The sequence below is a fragment of the Notolepis coatsorum genome, assembly GCF_963971535.1.
Source record: "Notolepis coatsorum genome assembly, chromosome: 6".
Classification (NCBI taxonomy): Eukaryota; Metazoa; Chordata; class Actinopteri; order Aulopiformes; family Paralepididae; genus Notolepis; species Notolepis coatsorum.
This window is the reverse complement of record NC_140170.1, coordinates 140,859,988-140,883,296: the sequence shown is the minus strand read 5'-3', so window position 1 is coordinate 140,883,296 and position 23,309 is coordinate 140,859,988. Positions and strand designations below refer to the sequence as shown.

The 23,309-nt window shown below is 47.9% G+C and overlaps 1 protein-coding gene across 1 annotated transcript in view; it reads right to left on the bottom strand.

The window, feature by feature from the left end:
• LOC311230920 (integrin alpha-5-like) overlaps window positions 1-23,309 on the bottom strand; it is a 165,316-nt gene that overhangs the window by 9,215 nt on the left and 132,792 nt on the right. The window contains exons 27-28 of the mRNA XM_084317367.1: window positions 14,746-14,859; window positions 5,219-5,320 (exon numbers count right to left, since the gene is read on the bottom strand). Coding sequence (XP_084173493.1) covers window positions 5,219-5,320; window positions 14,746-14,859 — 216 coding nt within the window. The remainder of the gene's footprint in view (window positions 1-5,218; window positions 5,321-14,745; window positions 14,860-23,309) is intronic.

The following is a 23,309-nucleotide window of genomic DNA, read 5'->3' as shown; positions in this document are numbered from 1 at the left end:
TTCGGGGGGTTCGAACGCTCACAACGTCGCCCCTCACCAGCGTTTTTCCATTGCCGCATCCGCCGTGCATCGTGGGGCTGCTCTGACTCCACGGTCGTGGCAGTCAGACACGCCCGAGCGGCGTCCGGTGGTGAGTCTGCCTCTCCGAGGGGCCGTTGAACCAAGGCCGTCTCCCGTGAGATGGTCTATTTCCGGCTCTGGTTCCCCTGCCAGTGGACGGTCGGCCGATAGGCCGACGGCTCCTTTGGTGGCTGAGGATTTGAGACGCAGGCTCTTCGCCTCTGCTCACTCCCGTCGTAGGGCGGCGAGCTGCAGGGGCGAACGGCCTGGCTTTGGGGAGGTGCTGGAGCCAAACGAGGGTGCTCTTGCTCTGTCTCCGTTTCCGATGGAAACTGAGGATCATATGGAGGAAGCGGGATCGCTCTTGTTTGATGGTGTTGGATGGTGGTGCCCGACATGGCAGCCTCCCGTACGTGAGGGACGCGGGTGACGTGGAGGGAGGTGCGCAAGGGGAGTTGCGTGCCTTGTTCCCCGAGCTCATGGCGGCCGCCGCAGCCGCTAATGGTGTGGCGTTGCCGCAGCCTCTGCCTGCACCTGATGACATGATAGGTCATCTCTGGCAACGTCGTCCTGTGAGGGAGACGGGCGTTGTCTGCCCATTCTTCCCTTCAATGGAGGCCTACGTGAAACAGGGACAGGTAATCTCCCGCATCACTGGCCTTACCTCCGCCTACGTGCCAGTCACGCGGGTTGCGGGTTTGGTCCAGGGACTAAAAGACAGGGTGCCTCGGCTTGATAGCCCGATGACATCCATTCTTTGTCCCAAAGTGGTGTGGGAGCTGTTGCGGAAGCTGGTTCCCCAAGGGAAATCGGCTAGGCAGATGGCTAACTGGAGTGACCAGGCGTACATCGCCGCGACTCAGAGCCTAGTTCCGACGTCTAACATCGCGCAGCTAGCGCGCTACATGTCGGGGATGATGGCGGGCGGGTCGGTGTTGGACGACCATCAGCAATACCTTCACGCCCAGGCGGCTGGAGCCATCCTGCACCTTACCCAGCTGCAGGCGATAGCCGCCGGGAAGGAGCGCGCCCTGGCCACTCTGTCCCAGCGCCACCTTTGGCTGGAGCAGGCGAGGGTGCCGGAACAGAAGAGGATTCCCCTGCTCACGGCCCCCCTCTCCGATGCTGGGCTCTTCGGGTCGGCCATGCAGCAGATGACGGCTGCCTGCAGAGAGATAGAGGAGGAGCGCGCTGTGCTCCAACCCCATTTCCCCCGACCCGATGCCACCGGTGATGGCCTCCGGGCCGGCTCCCCGTGGGGGCAAGCACCGTGCTGCACGCGGCAGGCGCCGCTAGTGACTTTCCCCTGTTTACCCCTGTTCCCTTCCCTGCCCCAAACATATGATTTTGTTAAACTAAATAAAAGGTTCCTCCTGGTGAGGGACTGTTTTTTGTTACAAACTGTGTTTTTATTCACTGTTATATATTGGGGATACGATGTGTAAACCCTCACCTAGCTGTGGGGTTGTGTGCTGTTTAGGAGAGTAGGACAGTTTCTTGTAAATCGTTCTGGTCGCTATATATATGTGTGCTTGGCAAGGCCTGTGGCTAGCACTCGGTCGAAAGACTTTTCTTCCCTCATCATGAAGAAATCTGTGTTCTTCTTATAGTGGTAATTTTTTACCGTTGTCTGAGGGGGTTGTGTGTATTCTGTTACATTGGAAACATGGCATCGAGTCCACAACTTGGTTGGAGTGTTAGCCTACGGAAGTGCTCATATATGTAGCTTGTACCGAGGTCGGGAGGGAGGGAGTTCCCTGGTCCCACGCCTTTTTTGGCCAGGTGGGTCACGGAATTCCCCCCGCCATAGAGTATGTCACTGGGCACGTTTCTATTGGTTGTGAGACTTCCGTGAGTTCTTTTCAGGCTCCATGTTGTGGACCTCTGTTGTTGTCAAGATGGGTTTTGCGGTGCATATGAACTTAAACAAAAGTTTTCTGCTCTGCGCTCTGTTGCATATGTCTTGAGCTTTTGGTCACGTAGCTCAATGTTACATATATATTTTCAAATGATTGCTCATGTGGGAAGTCTCTCTGGGGGTTCCCCGTCTCCTCTCTTTTATATAGAGCGGGTTTTGGCAGGGGTGTTTTTTCCCTCGAACACGTCATATGGGACCCATATCCGTGTTTTTGGCCGGCTTCTTGCCGCGCTCCCAGGCGGCTTGGAGGGAACGTTATCTGGGTTTTTGTTAGAATTACCATTGATATGTTTTGTGTCTCGACGTGTACGTAGTGCTGGCCCTGGGTGTTTCTGTGTGGAATCACGTGTGGGCTTGCGCGCCTTGGTTGCTCATTCATTCTAAACGCGTTTTTCATGGGGCAACTGGGAGTTTGTCTCTTCAGAGCGCCAGTGTACTAGGTTAGTCTCGATGAATTCTCGTTCATCTCTGGGGGGAGATGACGGAATAGATCGGAGCATTGGCAGAGGGGTCTCACGCTTTTGGGGTGGGCCACCGGGCGCAGTGCTTTTATGTTCTGACCGTCTTGGTGGCGCCCTCTGTGATGTTCTAGATCGACATGCGTACCTACCCCCCTCTTAGGACTGGGGATGGTGGCGTGATTAGGACACGGGACTGGTTCTGGTCACGCCGGACCAGGTCAGTTAACCCGTTGTCCACCGGGGCGCAGATCTGCTGTTCTGGTACCCTGAAGGACTTGTGCTTTTTCGGGGGAAAAATGCCGGGTTGGCCCGGGCGTTGCAGGGGTTGATGTTATGGAGGTGTTCGTGGTTATATCACTGCGTGTTATCCTTCACTATTGCTTGGTCCGTTTTGTGTTGTACCTTGCGCTGTGCTGAAGGAGCCTGGTCCTTCTCCATTCTTTTTTTCGCCCCTCTCTTCTCCTACTTGGCGGGGCTGGGAGGGGGCTGTCAAGGTGGGTTTTGTACCCCTCTGGCATCCCTGTATACATCCCGGTCCGCCGGGCCCAGGTCCGGACTCGTTCTCGTCAACCTGTTGGCCTGGGTTAACCCCTTCTTGAGAACTGAATCACTTGTACTGCTGTATAGCCGGTGTATACCTGCAGTTGTGTTTTGGAGTTTTTTCTTGGGGGGGGGTTATAGGAACAACCGCCTCCTGTTAGGTGGTGGTTGGTTTCCAGGTGTGTTGGTAGCGGAGTCGACTCTCGGGTTAGGCCGGGCTTGACTCCGTCTGCCTGCGAGTGTGCCCCCGCACCTTTCATGACGTCTGCCAATCGTGTCAGCCTTCTCTGCCTCGGCCCCTCTAGAGGGTGTTATTTTTGTGTGGAGGCTGCGACATGGTGCACATCATACCGTATGCCCCTTCCGCCGGGGTGCTGTTTTCAGCAGACCCCTTTGGCGCCCGTCTAGTCCGCAGTGCTCCAGGCTCAGGTCGAGTCCTTTTGACCTGTTGCCTGGTTTGAGGGATCAACCTCTTTGGGGGTTGTCTCCCCGGTGCGCTGCCTGGTCCCGTTGTGGAGGTATAGCCTCTTGAGTGCTTCAGGGCGGCGTGCTGTAGGGGGGAAGGGCCTGCTCTTGGATGGGCCCTGTCCGATACGCTGGCGATGTGGGGGGTGGTGTCACTAGTGACCGCCTGGTGGGGTCTCGATGCTGCGGCATCCTTGGCCTCACCGGGCCCCCTTTTTCCGGGGGGGTCCAGTCCCTTCCTGGGGCTGGGTCCTCCTTAGCGCTCCGCTGCTACGGCCTTGCCACAGGGTTGGGTTCTTGACCTTGAGCCCGTGATGTTAGGGGTTGTAACAGTTTTTTTTCCCTTCGGTGGTGAAAGACTTGGGAAGGAGCTGTTAGTATGGCCACACCCCTGCTTATGTAGAGGAGCGGATGGGGGTGTGGCCAGGCGGATGGGTGTGTACATGTACATGTGGAGAAATGTATTCAGTATCTAGGCTGTTATGGGATATGTTCCACATTGAGGGCAGAGCGCTCGCTATTACTCATATAACTATGGTTATAGGATAACCGTATGTTTTGTGGCTTACTAGCTGGGCTTGCTGATATCCAGTATGAAAAATGGCATGGATTGTGTTGGGAAAGGACTTTACCAATCAACAACATAATTGGTAAGTAGGAAATAGGGCTAGGGGGTCCAAAATTCTAAAACGTTAATTCTCGTAAATAAACGTCTTTTGGAATAGTCTATTTTGATTGGGGTGGCAAATTGCCCAGGGGTTGAGAGGACAAACAATAACTTAAAGGACACTGGTTCAATCGACTCAATATTGGCTGGTATTACATCTATGGTGCCCACCATCTCTGCAAAAATGCCATTGAGCAAGGCACTGCACTGTGGGTGACCCTGTTCTCTGGCCTCTCTGAAGAAATTAGTGCATGCTATATGTGTGTATATCTAACAAATTCAAATTCCAATAACAAATAGTCTGTAACATGACAAACGGGGGACTGTATTAAGTATGGCCAAATTCTGTCTAAAGTATAAGTCACTGGTAAATTACTGACAACAAAAAATTGTTAATTTAGTCAAAAAGTAAAATTTTTAATAGAAAAATGCATTTTTCCCCACTTATATCAAGGAAACTATAAAAGAAGGAAGGGTCATCACGTCAGAATATCAGCGTTCTATCCTATGCTTGGTGCCAGAGTCTAGTGCCAGTTATATTGGTGCCTATATTAAAATTCTAAATATACAAGCTATCTGAGGAAATATACATCAACTGATATATCAAACGTTACCTAGTTAACAATGAAACACATTGCCAATGATTCTGATATCTGAGGTAATAACCAGTTTAAATGACAGGTCATAAATGAGGAGATACTGATCCCATTCAACTCAACATCGGCCGTACTGAAAGTTTCCACCAATCTGAATTCACGCACTACACATTTGACGCGATGACCCTTCCTTCTTTTATAGTTTCCTTGAGTTCTATACATGTGCTATCCAGTGGTTCTGCCAGAGTCCTTAGTTGTCCTTAGACTGAGGTTCACGCTATTTCCCCCAGATCCCCTCCCTGCTGAACAGGCGCCCAGACCGACGAGTAGGAGTCGCAGTTTACAACGACCAGGACACATACCCCACCGGCTTCCCACCCGCTAACACTGCCACTGACTGGATTCGATCCCAGAGTCTCTGCGGTCTGCGAGTGCTTAGTTCACTGCGCTACCCAGCCTCCCAATAGTTAGCTTTTTTTTTTGCTGCTACGCCTACTTTTGATGAGTTTACCTTCTTGGATCCAGAGGGTTTGAGTTTGGGAGCGATGGCATAAGGCATCTTCTCCACCCTGTAGTGGACAGAGCACTCTAAAACATAGTGCTTATAGTCCCTCTGTGGATAAGAAAAGGAGTGTTGAAAAGAACACACACGCACACACACACACACACACACACACACACACACACACACACACACACACACACACACACACACACACACACACACACACACACACACACACACACACACACACACACACACACACACACACACACACACACACACACACACAAAGTAACCTCTTGAAATGATGAAAGAAAACGTCCCATGTGTCTAGAAAACTAGTTCAAGTTCTTTAATAGTTGTCATACAGAAGTACAGAATACTTTCATACAAAATGCTTCTTACTGTTACGCTCCAGAGACTGTGCTAGACAAGATAGTATCAAATAACATAATAACATAATATAGCATGAATTTAGAAGAAGAAAATGAGGTCACAGTGTTCGGTATAGACATATGTACAATGTTCTGAGTTACCATATAATATACAATACACAATACTATGCAGTGTACTAATGTACAGTACTATCTAGTGCAAAGCAGAAATGGGATGAGGTACAATTTTAGGTACAATTTACAGTAAGGTGTACGAGTTGTAGTGCAATCCTTCATCCATAAATATAAAGTGTGGGGAGTGGGTGCTACAGTGTGTTTGTTTAAAGTGGGTGTGTGCTATAAAGTGTGTGGAGTGGGTGCTACAGTGTGTTTGTTTAAAGTGAGTGTGTGCGTGTGGATGTGTGTGCTATGTGTGTTTGGTGGTTGTTGTTGTGTAGTGTTCATTCATTGTTCGTTTAGCAGCCTGATGGCCTGGGGATAGAAGCTACTTCTGAGTCTTTCTGTGCTCGCCTTGAGACTCCTGTATCGCTTGCCTGACGGCAGCAGTTCAAAGAGGCAGTTGTTCGGGTGGCTCGAGTCCTTAATAATTCTCTTAGCCTTCCCCTTGCAACGCTTGTAGTAAATGTTCTGGAGGGTGGGGAGCCCCCCTCCAATTGTGCGTTCGGCTGAACGTGTCACTCTTTGTAGTCTGCTTTGGTCTTTTGCAGTGCTATTCCCAAACCAGGAGGTGATGTTGCCGGTCAAGATGCTCTCTATTGTACATGAGTAGAAGTTCTTAAGGATCTTCTGGCTGACTTGGAACTTCCTTAGGCGCCTGAGGAAGTAGAGGCGTTGTCGTGCCTTCTTCACCACACTGTTAATGTGTGTGGTCCATGTCAAGTCCTCGGATATGTAGGCTCCGAGGTACTTGAAGCTGTTGACTCTCTCAACCGGTGCCCCGTCGATGCTGAGGGGGCTGTAGTCCTTGACCCCCGACCTCCTGAAGTCCACAATCATCTCCTTTGTTTTGCTGACGTTCAGGGAGAGGCTGTTTTCCTGGCACCATCCCGCCAGGACCTTGACCTCTTCCAGGTAGGCTCTCTCGTCGTTGGCAGAGATCAGGCCCACCACCACTGTGTCGTCAGCAAATTTGACGATTGTATTGCTACTCCGCTGAGCCACACAGTCGTGTGTGTACAGGGAGTAGAGGAGGGGACTCAGAACACAGCCCTGGGGGGCCCCTATGTTGAGGGTGATGGATGAGGAGGTGCAGTTGCCTGCTCTCACCACCTGGGGTCTGCCAGTCAGGAAGTCCAAGACCCACTGGCAGAGGTCATAGCCCAAGCCCAGGTCCCTGAGCTTGGCTATGAGTATGGAGGGGACTATGGTATTGAATGCCGAGCTGTAGTCGATGAATAGCATTCTCACATAGTTCCCCTGCCTCTTGTCCAGGTGTGATGCTGCTGTGTGCAGCACATGGGATATGGCGTCCTCCGTGGACCTGTTGGGGCGGTATGCAAATTGCAGGGGGTCCATGTTGATGGGGAGGGAGGAGCAGATGTAGCCCTTTACTAGCTTCTCGAAGCACTTCATGGCTATGGAGGTGAGAGCTACAGGGCGGTAGTCGTTGAGGCAAGCAGGCTTGGATTTTTTGGGTACAGGGATAATAGTGGACTTCTTCAGGCAGGTGGGGATGACAGCCTGTTCTAAGGACAGGTTAAATATGTCAGTGAATACTGGGGCCAGTTGGTCGGCACAGACTTTTAGGACGCGGCCGGGGATGCCGTCTGGACCTGCTGCCTTCCTGATATTCACTTTTTTAAAGGTCCGCCTCACCTCATGCTCTGTTACCCTGAACACTGCGCCTCCATCAGCAGCCGACCCCCCCCCCCCCATTGCCGAGGCTTGTGAGCTGGTGTTGTTATTACCAGCATCAAACCTCGCATAGAAGGTATTGAGGTCATTTGCTAAGGAGATGTCACTGTTCAGTTTGAGGGAGGCGCCTTTGTAGTCTGTCATCGTTTTGAGCCCCTGCCACATAGCTCTAGAGTCAGCTTGTTCAAACTGGAGTTCAATTTTATCCCTGTAGCGTCGTTTGGCCTCTGACACAGTCCTCCTTACGTTGTATCGCGCCACCTTGTGGTCATTCATGTTGCCTGCCTCTAGGCCGTCGTTGTATGCTTTGGTGCGCTCTCTCAGAGCTTCACGGACGGATTTGTCTACCCAGGGTTTTTGATTTGGGTAAACTTTCATTTTGGTAGTGGGGATTGTTTCTTTCACCCTAGTACAAACATAGTCCAGCACTGTCTCCGTGTAGGCATTAATGTTATCTGTGTCGCGGAACACATTCCAGTCTGTGTTGTGAAACACTGACCGGATCGTATCCTCTGACGTCACATCCCATTTCTGCACCTCTCGCGAGACTACGGGAGTACTTTTAATTTTCTGTCTGTACTTCGGTGTAAGAAAAATTGATGCGTGATCTGACTTACCGAAGCCACTATCAGAATGAGCCTTGTAGCCACCTTTAAATTGCGTGTAACAGTGATCTAGGATGTTACCGCCTCTGGTGTTGCAAGTCACATGCTGATAGACTAGTTGTCCAGTCCTGGAAATCTGGAGAATCAATAACATTTCATGGAAAACACTGGTGACAGAGGTCATTGCAGTAGGCAGGAGCATCTAAAGCAGCGTAATTTATTAGGTGTTCCAATGTTATTAATTCGCAAATTGATCAATAATATCATGAAAATGTCCTTGCCAGTGATTTCCCAATAATCTTCTTTTATTTTAAATTTTTTTAAATAGTAGGGAACCCTAAACTTGATAGCATCCAGTAGAGGGCAGTATTAGCATACAGACTGGCTCTTACAGAGTATGATCTATTCTAGTGCTTTCATGTCACTTTCTCCAATCCCTCTGTATATCAATATAGAGAACAGAGGTTTCCCTCAGTATACGAACACTATGTTATCAAGAGAACAGAGGTTTCCCTCAGTATACTAACACTACATTATCAAGAGAACAGAGGTTTCCCTCAGTATACTAACACTATGTTATCAAGAGAACAGAGGTTTCCCTCAGTATACTAACACTATGTTATCAAGGTGAGATGAGAAGCATGTTCAGTCACAGAATCATACCCACCCATGATGATTTGTTATATGTTGACGGTTGATGTTTTAGCTACGGTTTTGATGGACTTTCAATTGCTAATGGTATCATTTGTATGTTGTACAGATTTTACGGTTTGGATGGAGATTGGACAAAGCTTCATTAAAATCAGTTCAGGAAATCTACTTGTGTTAATTGCGTCGTGCTTGGAGGATGTCACACTATGTTCTGTATCATAGTCGGTTCCGCTCGGCGTCACTCATGCACTGTCCTCGCACACGTGCACGCGCACTGAATAAAGACCACAATGTACCTTTATATCCCAATATTTGTCTGACCACACCCCTATCAGCTCACCTACATAAGCAGGTGTGTGGTCACCTGCTCTCCTCCTTTCTCGCTTTCACCACAAGGAAGTGCCTCGGTAGATCCCCACTTGACGTGATGTGATGGTAGGAGAAGAGTTGGAAAACAAGCGATACGTTGACATCATATCTTTATTTTCTCTCTCACTATATTCGAGAAAATACGGCGATATTGTCTTCGTACTGGAGTGTCTGGAAGATGATGATCATTCTAAAAATCCTCCACCGGTTTTCGTATTGGGAGTTCGCGCCGCTACATGCCTTCCAACTGCAGTCCTTGCTGTGTGCTGGTTGCGGTAAAGGCACAGCTGGACTGTAGGACGCGCCGCTGTTGTGAGAAGCGGTGGGTTCCAGGTTTGGTGAGTAATGTTTTTGCTGGCGAGCTCCACTTGTCTGTTAGTGCTATGGGGGCTAGTTGACAATGTTTATGAAAACCGGCCCCAGACTAGGGTCCTTTTTTCAGCCTCTTAGGCGATGGAAGACCTTGGTCTGAAGCCCATTATAGTTAACTAGTGGGCCACGACCAATAACACTGGTGATCCCTGTGTTTTCTGGACGAGTGGATGTTTCTCTGTCACCGTGAGGCCCCTTCTTTCATATACAAATGAGAGTATTCCCTCACGAGGAAATATGGGCATGGATGTTCGTTAGCGGAAGATCTGTGTTCAAGTCAGCTACAGGCCAGTTGGGTATTGTGCTGGCTCCGTCGGGTGTTGGTAAAATCACTGTTGTAAAACTGTGTTAACATCTTGTTTCTCTTTTCTCTTAAAAAGTGAGGAGGGTTTCAGAACGGCGGCCTGTCTGAGTGATTGTTATATCATTGTGTACAAGTTCAGGTGATAGCTGCTTAGCTTACGTGCTAGTGGTGGCCTACTGTTAGCCAGTCAGCTGTTAGCTGCGGCGCTAGCCTGTTGTGATCACTAGGCTAGGAAACGTTAGCTTGCGTGCTAGTTGTGGCCTACCTAGGCTAGGCTAGGAAACGTTAGCTTGCTGCTATCGGCCGAGGGCGGCCGTTAGCTTAATGCTACACTGTTGAACGTGCTTTGATTATAACATGTTTTAAACACTCTTGACTACGACGTCATCTTTGACAGAGGATGTTCGTCGAACCTGCCCTGAGCCAGGACGGCAAGGACTGCGTCAACAAGGGGGACCGTAGTGGCGGGATGGAGCGGCGACGCTGCCCAGGTCGACAACACAGAACGGCTGTGTTTACTACGGTGCCTTGTTAGAGACTGCAGTTTCGCTTGATCTGCGCTCAAGGTAGGCAAGGTTCTGACCAGGCCTTGAGCACTTCTTCTTGCTTTCCCTTCTAAATGTTTTGTAAATAACGATGTTTTCCAAAACTAGTGTTGCTGCACTACATTTAGGATACGATGCGAGTTATGTGTGAATTGTCTTGTCACTGGCATTAGCTTCTCCATGCAAATAGGGTTGTTTATTACAGATGTGAAAATGATCTGGTTTGTTGTGTTGAGAAACATCATGTGTGTTTATGTACCATTTAATCACAACTAAGGGGGTTAACTAACCTATAAAGCTATGCTTAGTGACATATGAGTAAAGAATGATTCTTTTCTCAGCCTGTAATGACAATGAACAGTGTGTTCACATATTAACAGGTTTTCCTGTTTTAACTGGCCATATTAAGGGTAAAGTAGGAGGGTTGTGTTTTCCCCCCGGTTCCCTGGGGACTTCTTCATCCTCCTCTCAGACATGTTGTTACACTACATTGTGTCACTGTGTGGTAGGGATACGATGTAACCCTTAGCTTGATTGCTGAGGTTGTGCTAAAAACAGATTGAGAAACTTTATTTTCCTAAAAGAAAAAATTGTTTGGTCGCTTTTCGTGTGTGCTTAGCAAGGCCTGTGGCCGATACTAATCGAGAATTATGTATTCTCTCATTATGAAAAACGGCGTTCCTCTGTAGAGTGTTTTTGCCATTTTTTGTAGGTGATGATGGGTTGTGTGTGTCATGTGACCTACAACTGGGTTGGGCTGGCCACAGAAGCACATGTGTAAGTTTGGTACCGGGGCTCTTGGAGAACCCTCTCTAGTCTGTGTTTTTTCCTTAGTAAAAATCAGATAGCAGGTTAGCACATGCGCTGTGTGAAGCTGTTAGACGCTTCATGGAGCTGACTATGACTGTGTCATACTCTCTTTTTGTCATTACATCGCATCATGGGTGTGGGGTCGTAAAGGGGTGAACTGGTAACCTTTCCTCCCCCTTGTTTCTGTTGGTCAGGGGTAAACCCACCTGTCCTTCAAGGTTCCTGTCACGTTGCAGTTCGGCACGTTACAGGGGGGGGGGGGGGGGGGGGGGGAGGGAGTTTCCTGGTCCCACGCCCTGGAATATTGGGCGTGTGCACCGCAGAAATTCCCCCGCCATAGAGTACGTCACTGTGCGCGTCTCTGTTGGTAGGACTTCTGTGTGCTGTTCAGGTCCATATGATGGATCTGTTTCGGGGGGTGGTCAGGGCTCCTCCTCATGAAGCTCCTATTCGGGCCTTCTGTGAGTTGGGACTCTCCTTCCATGTGAGCGAGCCTCCTCAGACTACAGAGCCTCCTCCTCAGATTGATAAGGTGAGTGGAACCTCAAGAAGGAGTCCTACTCTATTGTGTGTGTATTCGATTCAATTCGATTATTGAGTGTGTATGGGTTCAGTGCCTCCTCCCCGGAGAGCCCTAAAACCAAACTTTTACATGGCTCAAGGTGCAATATATTCTTTTCAATCTGTACAGCTCGCGTGGGAAGTCTCTCTGGGGATTTCCGTCTCCTCTCTATGGGAGGGTGGTGGAATGTAAAAATGTAAAAAGAATGTACCCCCGGCTGTGTAGACTGGGATACATACTGTTGGTGCTTCCTTCTTTTCTTTTAAAAAGAGTTGGAGTTAGGAAGTATCACACCCCTCTTGTCGTTCCCCTGGGCGCCTTGGGGATTCAATGACAGGTCTAAATAGCCTGTTCATTGATGTGGTTGTGTCCCGACGCACGCATAGTGCTAGCTCGGGGTGTTCTGTAATCAGGCGACTGACTGGCACGCCTTGGTTGCTTGGGGTTAAAACGGCGTTTTTATAAAGCAACTGGGATGGAGGTTTTTCCTCTTCCGACGACCTGTTTTGGTTGTCGACGGATTCTCGTTCATATCTGGGGGATGATGACGGAATGGATCTGAACATATGTAGAGGGGTCTCACGCCCTGGGGGTGGGCCACCGGGCGCGGTTCGCCCCGAACGTCTGGGTGGCGCCTTCTTTTCATGTTTAAGATCAACACGCATATCTGCCCCTTCTCCTGGAGTAGGCATGTCGGCGTGGTTAGGGCACGGGACTGGTTCTGGTCATGCTGGTCCGGATCAGTTGAACCCGTTGTCCGCCGGGGATGCAGATCTGCTGTTCTGGTACCCTGAGGGACTTGGGCTTTTTTCAGGGGAAAAATGCCAGGTCGGTCCGGGTGTCACAGGGTTAAGCGCTATGGAGACCCTGGTTGGGTAAATTTTTTACTCAGCACTGTCGTAATGGCTTACGGCCTTGCCAACCTGTACACGCTCGATCTCGTCAGATCTAGGCCGCTACGCAGGTTGGTCCTGGTTAGTACTTGGTTGGGAGACCGCCTGGGAATACCAAGTACGGTGTGCTTGGGGCTGGTTCTCCATTCTTTTCGCTCCTCTCTCACGCATGGCGAAGAGGGGCCTGTTGGGGTGGTCTTTGACCTCCTCTGGTGACCCTGTGCTTCCCGTATCGCCGGGCCCGGTTCGAAGTAATGTTTCGTCGACCCGTAGGCCTGGGTTAACCCTTTTTTGGAAACTGAAACACTTGTACTGCGGTATAGCCGGTGTATACCCGCAGGTGTGTTTTGGAGTTTTTTCTTGAGGGGTTATAGGAACAACCACCGCATTGGGTAACACCAAGGTGGTTGATTCCCTGGTGTGTTGGAGCAGTGTCAACTCCCGGGTTACCCGGTTGAGGGTGCACCTGCACGTTCATGACGTCTACCAATCGTGTCAGCCTTCTCTGCCTCAACCCCTCTGGGTGGGTTTTTTTTAAATGGAGGCTTGGTCATGCAACAACGCCAGCATACGCGCCTTCCGCCAGGACGGCTGTATTCAGCTGTCCCCTCTGGCACCTGTCTCGTCTGCAGTCTCCAGGCTCGGGTTTTTTGTGTGCTTACGGCCATGCTGACTGCCTGTTCTGCAGGGTCAGTGTGCCAGGCGGTGGACTATTGGGGGGACAGGGCCCGCTCGGCTGAGGGGCCTTTGTCCGAATACGCTGGCGATGTGGGGGGCGGGGTCACTAAGTGCCCACCTGGTGGGGTCTTGATGCTGCATCATGGACTTCTCCGGGCCCCCGTTCCAGGGGGTCCAGTCCCTTTGGTGGGTCTGGGCCTTCCTTCGCGCTCCACTGCTACGGCCTTGCCACGGGGTTGGGTTTGCCCTTGACCCCGTGTTTCTGGGGGCAGTAACGAGGTTGTTCCCTCCGTTCGTTCCCGGGTGGCATGCGGGTTGTGCGTGTGTGTAGTCGTGGGGTCAGGCCACGGTCTGCTCACCCTGTGCGTTGAGTTGCTTGGGTGCCTCTTCGCACGGTCGGGTCCGTCGCCCTCCCGGGAAACCTCTAATAGGGGGGGTTCCCTCCATTAGGGGGGGTCGAGGGGGCTTGGCCCTCCCTGTTCTGATGGTTGTGGGGGGCTTTCAGCGGGGTGTATTTGTCGGCCGGTAGCTCCGCTCGGCCTCCCTATGTGCATGAGTGACGCCGAGCGGAACCGACTATGATACAGAACGTTAGGTTATGACTATAACCAAGTTCTGTTAATAGTGGTGACGCTCGGCGTCCGACGCCGCTGCAGCCCTTGATCTCACCTTGTGGTGAAAGCTTGGGAAGGAGGAGAGCAGGTGACCACACACCTGCTTATGTAGGTGAGCTGATAGGGGTGTGGTCAGACAAATATTGGGATATAAAGGTACATTGTGGTCTTTATTCAGTGCGCGTGCACGTGTGCGAGGACAGTGCATGAGTGACGCCGAGCGTCACCACTATTAACAGAACTTGGTTATAGTCATAACCTAACGTTATCAAGCGAACACAGAGGTTCCCCTTGCTTTCAGTGAGGCTTAAGAGGTAATATCACCCCTATTATGGGCTTTGTGAAGACATCCAACAATCTTTAGAAACAAACGACAAACGACAAATGACAAACAGAAGTTACAAACCAGAAAAAGTGCTATTGGTATTAGGGGTGTAAAGGTACACGTATCCGTACCGAACCGAACCGTTTCAGTGGGTACCGTACCGTACCGTACCGAACGGCTGTGTAGTGTACCGAACGAATACAACGGTATGTTAACCACTAACGGGCTGTTTTTTCACAATCTAATATAATAATAATTATTAAAAAAGAAAATTACAAGTCGATTATTAATTTCAATATAGAATATTCGTTGACAGCCCTACAAGTACAATTAGTTACTGCACACTACATCACCCCTGAGTGGAACATGGAAAGCCAAACTTTCCCCCACTGTACCGAAAACCCGTACCGAACCTTGACTTCAAAACCGAGGTACGTACCGTACCGTGGTTTTTGTGTACCCTAATTGGTATACATTTACTTTACAAAAACCCTGATGGTCCACTCTGGGTTCAATAAGCAGGTGGGATAATTGTGAAGACAGTGGTTAAACTCACCTGGCTGAATGTTTGAGCCCAGACCCTGGAACGGACGGTCAGGATAACGCTGTCTCCTCTCTCCATCAGCCCCGCACTGCACCTCACCCGCCAACACTCTACTGTAGAGCAGGACTATGGAAGAGACATAGAATAATGAAATCTAGTCTTAGACACCGTTTTTCTCACTAATCAATAACTCTAGATCAGTGATTCCCAACCTGGGGTCCGCGGACCCCCTGGGGGTCCGCCAGGGGGCGCAGGGGGTCCGCCAGACCACAGATGATTTGAGTTTTTTTTTTCTTTTTTTTTTCAGAGAAATATTTAATTAGCATATTTTTATCATCAGAAGCATGAATAGTCTCTCCACTACAATAAAAAATAAAGATAAATAAATAAACATCTAGACATGATTTTTGAACGTTAACAGTAGGCTACCGGGTAGCCGCTAAAACGCGAATCAGTTGACTGTATCATTTTCCGTAGCTAGCCTAGCACGCTAGTTAACTTTCTCGGCTCGTCTGCAGTCAGCCGCCAGAGGCGAAAATGTGTGACAAACAAAAAGGAGATGACGGCAGCTCATCTGCAAAAAAAGTTAGGACCTACAGCAATCGCGAAAATTACATCACCATGGGCTTCACTGAGGGACCAGACAAACGACCCGAGTGTGTGATTTGTGGAGAAAAGTTGGCAAACTCGAGCCTGAAGCCCAACAAGCTGAAGAGACATCAGGCGTCTAAGCACCCAGAAACCGTTGGGAAGGATCCGGACTTTTTTCGGAGGAAAGAACAGTCTCTCAAGGCGAACAAGCCCGTTGATGTTAGAGTAGCGTGGAGCAGGGGTGGCAGTGATTTACAGAAGGCTACCAAAGCCTCCTTTGAGTGTTCGCTTTTAATTGCAAAAGCAAAGAAACCGCACAATATTGGCGAGCAGCTCATCAAACCAGCCTGCATCAAAATGGTTTAGAAACTGTGCGGCCCACAGGTGGCGGATAAACTAAAATCAGTACCACTCTCGAACAATGTAGTGAAAGACCGAATTGATAAGATGTCAAGTGATTGCGAGCAGCAGCTGTCAGAAAAGCTTAGAAAGGGTCCATTAGCCATATAACTTGATGAAACTACAACTGTCGCAGACAAGGCTGTGCTCATCGTTTATGTGCAGTATATCGAAAATGAGGATCTGAAGCAGGACATTCTCATGTCAGTCAACCTTACTACCACCACTCGAGGTGAGAATATTTTTACTGTTTACCCTATCCCCCCCCCTCACAGTGAGCTGTGGTGTTCCACAAGGAAGCATACTAGGACCGCTACTGTTCCTAATTTATGCAAATGACATGTCGTCAGCTTGTGACTGCAACTTGTTCCTGTTTGCGGACGACTCAGCCCTGCTGGTCTCTGACAAGAACAAGTTACAGGTTGAAAAAACCCTCAGCTCGGAACTAGGCAGAATCTGCATATGGCTCGCTGATAACAAACTATCATTACACATGGGCAAAACAGAGTCCATTCTCTTCGGTTCAAATAACAAACTCAGCAAGACCGACGGCTTCTCAGTTACAGTGGGTGACAATATTGTCACAAGGAAAGATGAAATTACCTACCTGGGTTCCATCCTAGAGGCTAATCTCTCCTGTGACAAAATGGCATCCAATGTAATAAAAAAAGTCAACCAACGAACTCGATTCTTGTACCGGATCTCCTCTCTGGTAAACAAGAACACCCTGAAGACTCTGGCAGGAGCACTCATTCAGGGGTACTACGACTATGCTTGCACCTCATGGTACCAAAGCACCTCAAAGGCGCTAAAAACAAAATTACAAACATCTCAAAACAAACTGGTCAGACTACTGCTTGACCTTACTCCTAGAACCCACCTCACCCCTGCCCACTTTGACAACCTAGGATGGCTTAGAGTAGACGACAGAGTACAACAACTTGCAATGGGCCTGGTCTACAAGATACACTACACGACCAAGGTACCCATGTACATGTCAAAATACTTCCCAAAGGTCAGTGAATACCACGATCACAACACCAGAGGGAGCTCCACAAATCATGTTAAACCCAGATTCGGCTCAAATAAGGGACTAAACACGTTTCGCAATTATGCCACATCAATGTGGAACGCCCTACCCAAAGCTGTAAAGGAATGTGGATCACTACCCACTTTCAAAACCTCTCTCAAGGGACACCTACGGGAGACTGCAATTCAACACTGGCCCCTGTAAATATCCTAACCCAACCCCCTCCAATGTACAGTCATTTACCTAGTATGGTTTTGTCAATAGTTCAATGTACAATTTTGTTTGTTTGTACAGTGTCTCCCCCCCCCCCCCCCTCAATGTACAGTATTACTTGTTTATACAGTGTGCCCCCCGGCCCCCCCCCCCCAACCACCTCCAATGTAAATTACCCAGTATGGTTGTCAATATCCCAATGTACCCAACCCCCCCCACACAACCTCCTCCAATGTACAGTTTCTACGTCAAATGTATATACTCCCTTTTCTTGACTCCTTCTGTATCACAAACAGTACTGTATTTGCAAATCTGGTATGTCATAAATGTATAGATGTAGCAGTACTGACTATCTGTATGTCATGTATGTCATATATGTCCTGATGAATTGAAAATGGGGGACCCTGATGTAAACAAGACGAAAGTCTTTCTCTGGTCTGCATCCCCTTAACAATTGTGTGTATTGAGCTGTACTGTATTGTACCCATTCTACAATCTGTTAATAAAGTTTTCAATCAATCAATCAAAACTGCAGTGGATTCTTACTTCATTCAACATAAATGCAAACCGTTCACCATTAGGGCCTGATTTGAGAGGATGAATACAGGATTTGAATATTGGCCAACATTTTGAAATACATATGGTGCAAGATGATATTTGTTGATTGAAGGCACAAGTCAAAGAAGCATAGTGGGTCTAATTATGATGCATATGCCTGTGTATAAGCAGTTTGTTATTAAAATGACAAAAAAAAGTATTAAAATGACAAAAAAAATAGTATTTTATGGTATTTTATTAGGAGGGGGGTCCAGGAATTTCATCAGAGATGTTTGGGGGTCCCTGGGGGAAAAAAGGTTGGGAACCCCTGCTCTAGATCAATCAATTGTCCCACTAGATCAATGTGGAGCTCAGCAGTGGCTGTTTTTATTTACATTTATTTGTAATTCTTTATTTAAATTCTGGAGTCAATTGAGGGAGACCCTCATTTTCAACGACGCCAAAGTTACATGATGACATCAACAAATCCAAACACATACACAAATGTAAAAACAATGTTTATAAAATACTAATAAACAGTAAATGTATGGCCATTGAGTAAAAATCTAAAACGACCAAGAGAGACAAGGGAACAACATTTTTGGTGATGTTGCAAGCGATTCCATGCAGCAAGAACTGTCGCTGGAGCATTTACAGAGCACAGTTATATAAATGTACAGATACTAATGATTATTGATTGATTGATTGATTGAAATTTTTATTAACAGATGGCAGAATGGGTACAATACAGTACAGCTCAATACAATCACGTCTGTCAGTTAGTGAAGACCAACCAACCGTATCATACAAAATACAGTGGTGAGTGTTGAAGCCATCACTGGTAGTAAAACTTCAGGGCAGAGTGGTATACAAAGAAAATTATATAGTCATTTATGTTTTGTTTCTGAACAGAAAGCCAATCATTTGTCCTATTTACTAGTAAGGTTACTGATGTGGTATTTAAATGTGAATTTGTCATCAAGCCAGATTCCCAGTATTCTTGGACCCTTTCAATATTTTAACCATTTACAGTTGAAATATGTAGGTTATGGTAGTCTATGTTTTTGGATCTTGAGAAGACCATGCATTTTGTCCCCCCCCCCCCCCCCCCACATTTAAAACCAATTTGAGGTTTATATATAAATGTTTTCTGGAGGCCATTAAAAGAAGGCTGCAGCTTCTCCATAGCTAGCTGAGCAGTGTCAGTAATAAAGTATATAATAGTATCATCCGCATATAAATCAGCCTGACAATGATTCAATAAGGAGACAATACAATTGATATAAATGGTACAGAGGACCCAGGACTGAACCCTGTGGAACACCCTTTATCTGTAAGAATTCTGATTGGCTGTGGCCTCTGGTGGAAAGGAAGATTACGCCCCCATGACTGTAGCCTCTGGTGGAAAGGAAGATATGAAACAGAAATCCACACTCCTCTGACGTGCAATGTAGATTTATTTTCAGTCCGCTGGAATCAGGAAAGAGAGCACTAAAAAGGGGGTTGAAACCCTTCCAATGGTCATTACATACATTTGTATCTCAAATACATGCAACTACTTTATGCTTTTGGAGAACTGTGGGTTTCATAGTAATGTTGCATGGTAAAATAATTGTGGTTTATCTTAATGCCAAAGGGTACGGCCATAAAGAAAATACTTACAAAAACCAGAGGGGGTGGGCCAAACCAGTATGCTCTCTTTGAGGATCTGCTCGGGGCAGAACCATGCACATGGAAAAATTTGATTTCCATTTTATGTCATGTAAAAGAATTAACAAACGCCATGTTAATTTAGGGAGTGATGGTTCATTCACTATGAGATATTTTTGTAGTTTTGAGTGCTTAATCCTTTCACTACACTACAGAAGGTTCTATATCATACTGGCTGCCGCTCAGCGTCATCTGCACTAACCTCATTTCGTGCATATGCACTGAATAAAAATCCACAATGTACCTTTACATACCAACATTCGTCTGGCCACACCCCTATCCGCTACCTTCATAAGCAGGTGTGTGGTCACCTACTCGCCTCCTTCTTCACTTTCACCACAAGGAAGTGCCTGTTGTATACATCACTTGACGAGGTTGTTAAGCTGAAGAAAGTTGAGGTGAAAACGGAAGACAAGGAGATACGTTGACATTATATCTTTATTTTCTCTCTCACTATTTTCGAGAAAATACGGCGATATTGTCTTCGTCACTGGAGTGTCTGGAAGATGATGCTCATTCTGACCTCCACCGGCTTTTTCGTATTAGGGGCTCACGCCGCTGATATACTCCCCAACTGCAGTTCTCCTTGCTGCGGCTGGATAGGTATTGGACCTCCGGTTATACAGCTGGACTGTGGGAGGCACCGGCTGTTGTGAGAAGCCGGTTTGCTTCCGAGCTGGGTGAGTACTGTTTTGCTTGCGAGCGCTAGTTGTCTGTTAACGCTATGGGGGTTAACTGACAATTTTACGAAGGCCGGCCCCGGATTGGGGTCCTCTGCTCGGCTTCTTAAGCGGCGGACGGAGGATCTTGGTCTGACTCCCCATGATGGTCAACCTAGTGGGCCGCGACCGAGACCTGGTTGAACCCAGGATTCTCTGGACAAGCGGATGCTTCTATGTCCCGTGCAGGCCCCATCTTTCACGTGAATGTGAAAGTACACCCTTAAGGCACGAGGAAAAGTGGGCATGGATCTTCGTTATCGGAAGATCCATGCTCAAGTCGGCTGCAGCCCGGATGGGAATTGTGCCGGCTCCGCTGTATGTCTGGTAAATCACAGTTGAAAACTGTGTTTGACATTTCTTTTTCTCTTCCCTCTTAGGATGGGGAGGGACTCAGGCGGCGGCCTGTCTGAAGTGTGGCTTATTATGTCGTTGTGTACAGTTCAGGTGATAGCTGCTTAGCTGGCGTGCTAGTTTGTGGCCTACTGTTGTTAGCCAGTCAGCTGTTAGCTGCGGCGCTAGCTCGTTGTGTTCACTAGGCTAGTGAACGTTAGCTTGTTGTTATCAGTCGGGCGGCTGTTAGCTTAATGCTACACTGTTGAACGTTACTGTGACTATAACATGCCTTAAACACTCTGACTACGACGTCATCTTTGACAGAGGATGTTAGTCGACCCTACACCCGGGTGCCATGCCAGCGAGGACTTCGTCAACATGGAGAACGGCGGCTGGGTGGCGTAGCGGACTTTACCCTCGTCACCAACGCAGGAGATGCTGGGTTCGACTCGGTGTCCCGTTGACCAGTGTTGCAGTCCTCTCGGCCTGCGCTCAGGGTGAAGGTAGGAGTCCTGACCGGACTTTAAACACTTCTTCTTTCTTTCCCTTCTAAATGTTTTGTAATAATGATGTTTCCAAAACAGGTGTTGCTGCAATACATTGAGGATACGACGCGTGTTGTGTGTGAATTGTCTTGTCACTGGTATAGCTTCTCTCTCCATAGTAAATCGGCGTTGTTTTTTACATGTGTAAAAATGAACTGGTTAGTTGTGATGAGAACATGTGTGTTCATGTAACGTTTGTAACGTGGGTGAACTCACAACTAAGAGGGTTAGTTAACCTGTGAAGCTATGCTTAGTCACATGTGATTGAGGAATGAATCTTTTTCTCAGCCTGTGATGACAATGAACAGCATGTTCACATATTAACAGGAGTACCTGTTCAACCTGGTCGTATCAAGGGTAAGGTAGGAGGGGTGACCCCCCCGGTTTCCCTGGGGCTTCCCCCCCTCCTCTCAGACATGTTGTTTACAATATATTGTGTCACTGTGTTTGTGGGGATACGATGTAACCCTCAGCTTAACACTTTGGTTGCCTTGGGTTAAATTAATGATATACCATAGATTGCCAGCTATTTGTCTATGGAGAAAGTCCCCTTCTTTGCAGGGCTATAACTTTTTAAATTCTATTGCTACATTGCCATTATTAGGGCCCATTCAAAGTCCTATATGTATTGTTCATTGTGTAGCAACGTTAAACTTTTTCATTCACATATTCATAGTAAAGTATGGTCTAATGTATAAGTATGTTTTCATCTCTTTCTGCAACTTTCTCCAGAACGTGATATATAGCCCCAAATGCATTATATTGATGATGAAATACAGTTTGATGGCAATCAGCGCGATATAAAAAATTCCAACTAGACGTACTTCTAGAAGTTACTACACGTCATCTGATGTTGACCGGATGGGCGAGGGGGCGTTTATAATTCCGTGGGCAGCGTTATACCAATCATCTAATGTGGGTCAAATGTTGATAAAAGCAGTTAGTATCGAAGATGGTAACGTTACACGCTGAAACTCACCCCAGTCTCCGCGCGCCGTTGGGCGATCATCGTCGAGTAGAAATTTTATCATTATGGGATATATTATTACCCGGTCCATCTCCAGCTTGTATAATGGTATATACGTCCAAATCATGTTGTTTATCGAGTTATTGGCAATCGATCGCTATGTAGAGTGACGAGCTAGAATGCCGGAACCTATCCCGAGTGGCCGGAAGCAATACCGACATCTAGCACAACCTCCACTGTGCTTCCTGTTAAGCGGTTGCGCGATTGGCCACCAGATGGCGCTCCTGAACCGCCAGAGAGCTCAGTGGGTCCTGCTGGTGGTTCTCAGGCCAGCGGAGGGACATTATGGATCAGATCGCAGATTTTTGAAATATTGATACAAAGACGACGTACAGCGTCCCCCGGCAACTTTAGCATCGCCAGCAAAGACGTTGTAAATCGTTTTTAGGCAGTCAAAGTGTTAAGTTGCTGGGGTTGTGCGTCCGCTTGAGAAAAAAAATTTTCCTAAAGAAAAGGTTGTTTGGTCACTTATCATGTGTGCTTAGCAAGGTCTGTGGCCAATACATAATCGAGGACTTGTGGCTTCTCTCGTTATGAAAAACGGCGTTCCTCTGTAGTAAGAGTGTACTTTTGCCATTTTTTTTGTGATGAAGGGTTGTGTGTGTCGTTGTGATCTACAACTGGGTTAGGTTTGGCCCACAGAAGCACGTGTGTAAGTCTGGACCGGGGCTCTTAAAGGGGCCCTCTCTGTTCTGTGTTTTTTCCTTAGTAAAACTCAGATAGCAGGTTAGCACATGAGCTATGTGAAGCTGTTAGATGCTTCATGTAGCATGCTATGACTGGGTCATGCTCTACTTTGTCATTACATCGTATCAGGGGTGAGGGGTCGTAAAGGGGTGAACTGGTAATCCTTTCCTCCCCTTTTCTGATTGGTCAGGGGTTAAAACCCCTTGTCCTTCAGGGTTCCTGTCTTGTTGCTGTTCGGCACGTTACAGGGTAGGGGGGGGAGTTTCCTGGTCCCACGCCCTGAAAAATTGGGCGTGTGCACCGCGGAAATTCCCCCGCCATAGAGTACGTCACTGAGCGTGTCTCTATTGTTAAGACTTCCGTGAGTTGTTCAGGTTCCATGTTATGGATCTGTTTCAGGGAGTTGTCAGAGCTCCTTCCAAATTCCTCAGAGACTCAGCAGCCGCCATCACCCCAATCATCACACACATAATAAACCTCTCCATAAAACAGGGACACGTCCCCAAGGACTTCAAAATTGCGAGGGTGACCCCTCTGCACAAAAAGGGCAGCAAATTAGACCCAGGCAACTACCGCCCTGTTTCTATTCTCACCTCCATCTCGAAAGTCATGGAAAAAATAGTCTACGAACAGGTCGAAAAGTACCTAGCGGAAAAAAATCTAATCTACGAATTCCAATCTGGCTTCAGAACATCCCACTCCACTGACACATGCCTTCTCTATTTGAATGACCACATCAAACAAGAGGTGGACGCAGGCAAATACTGCGGCATGGTCATGCT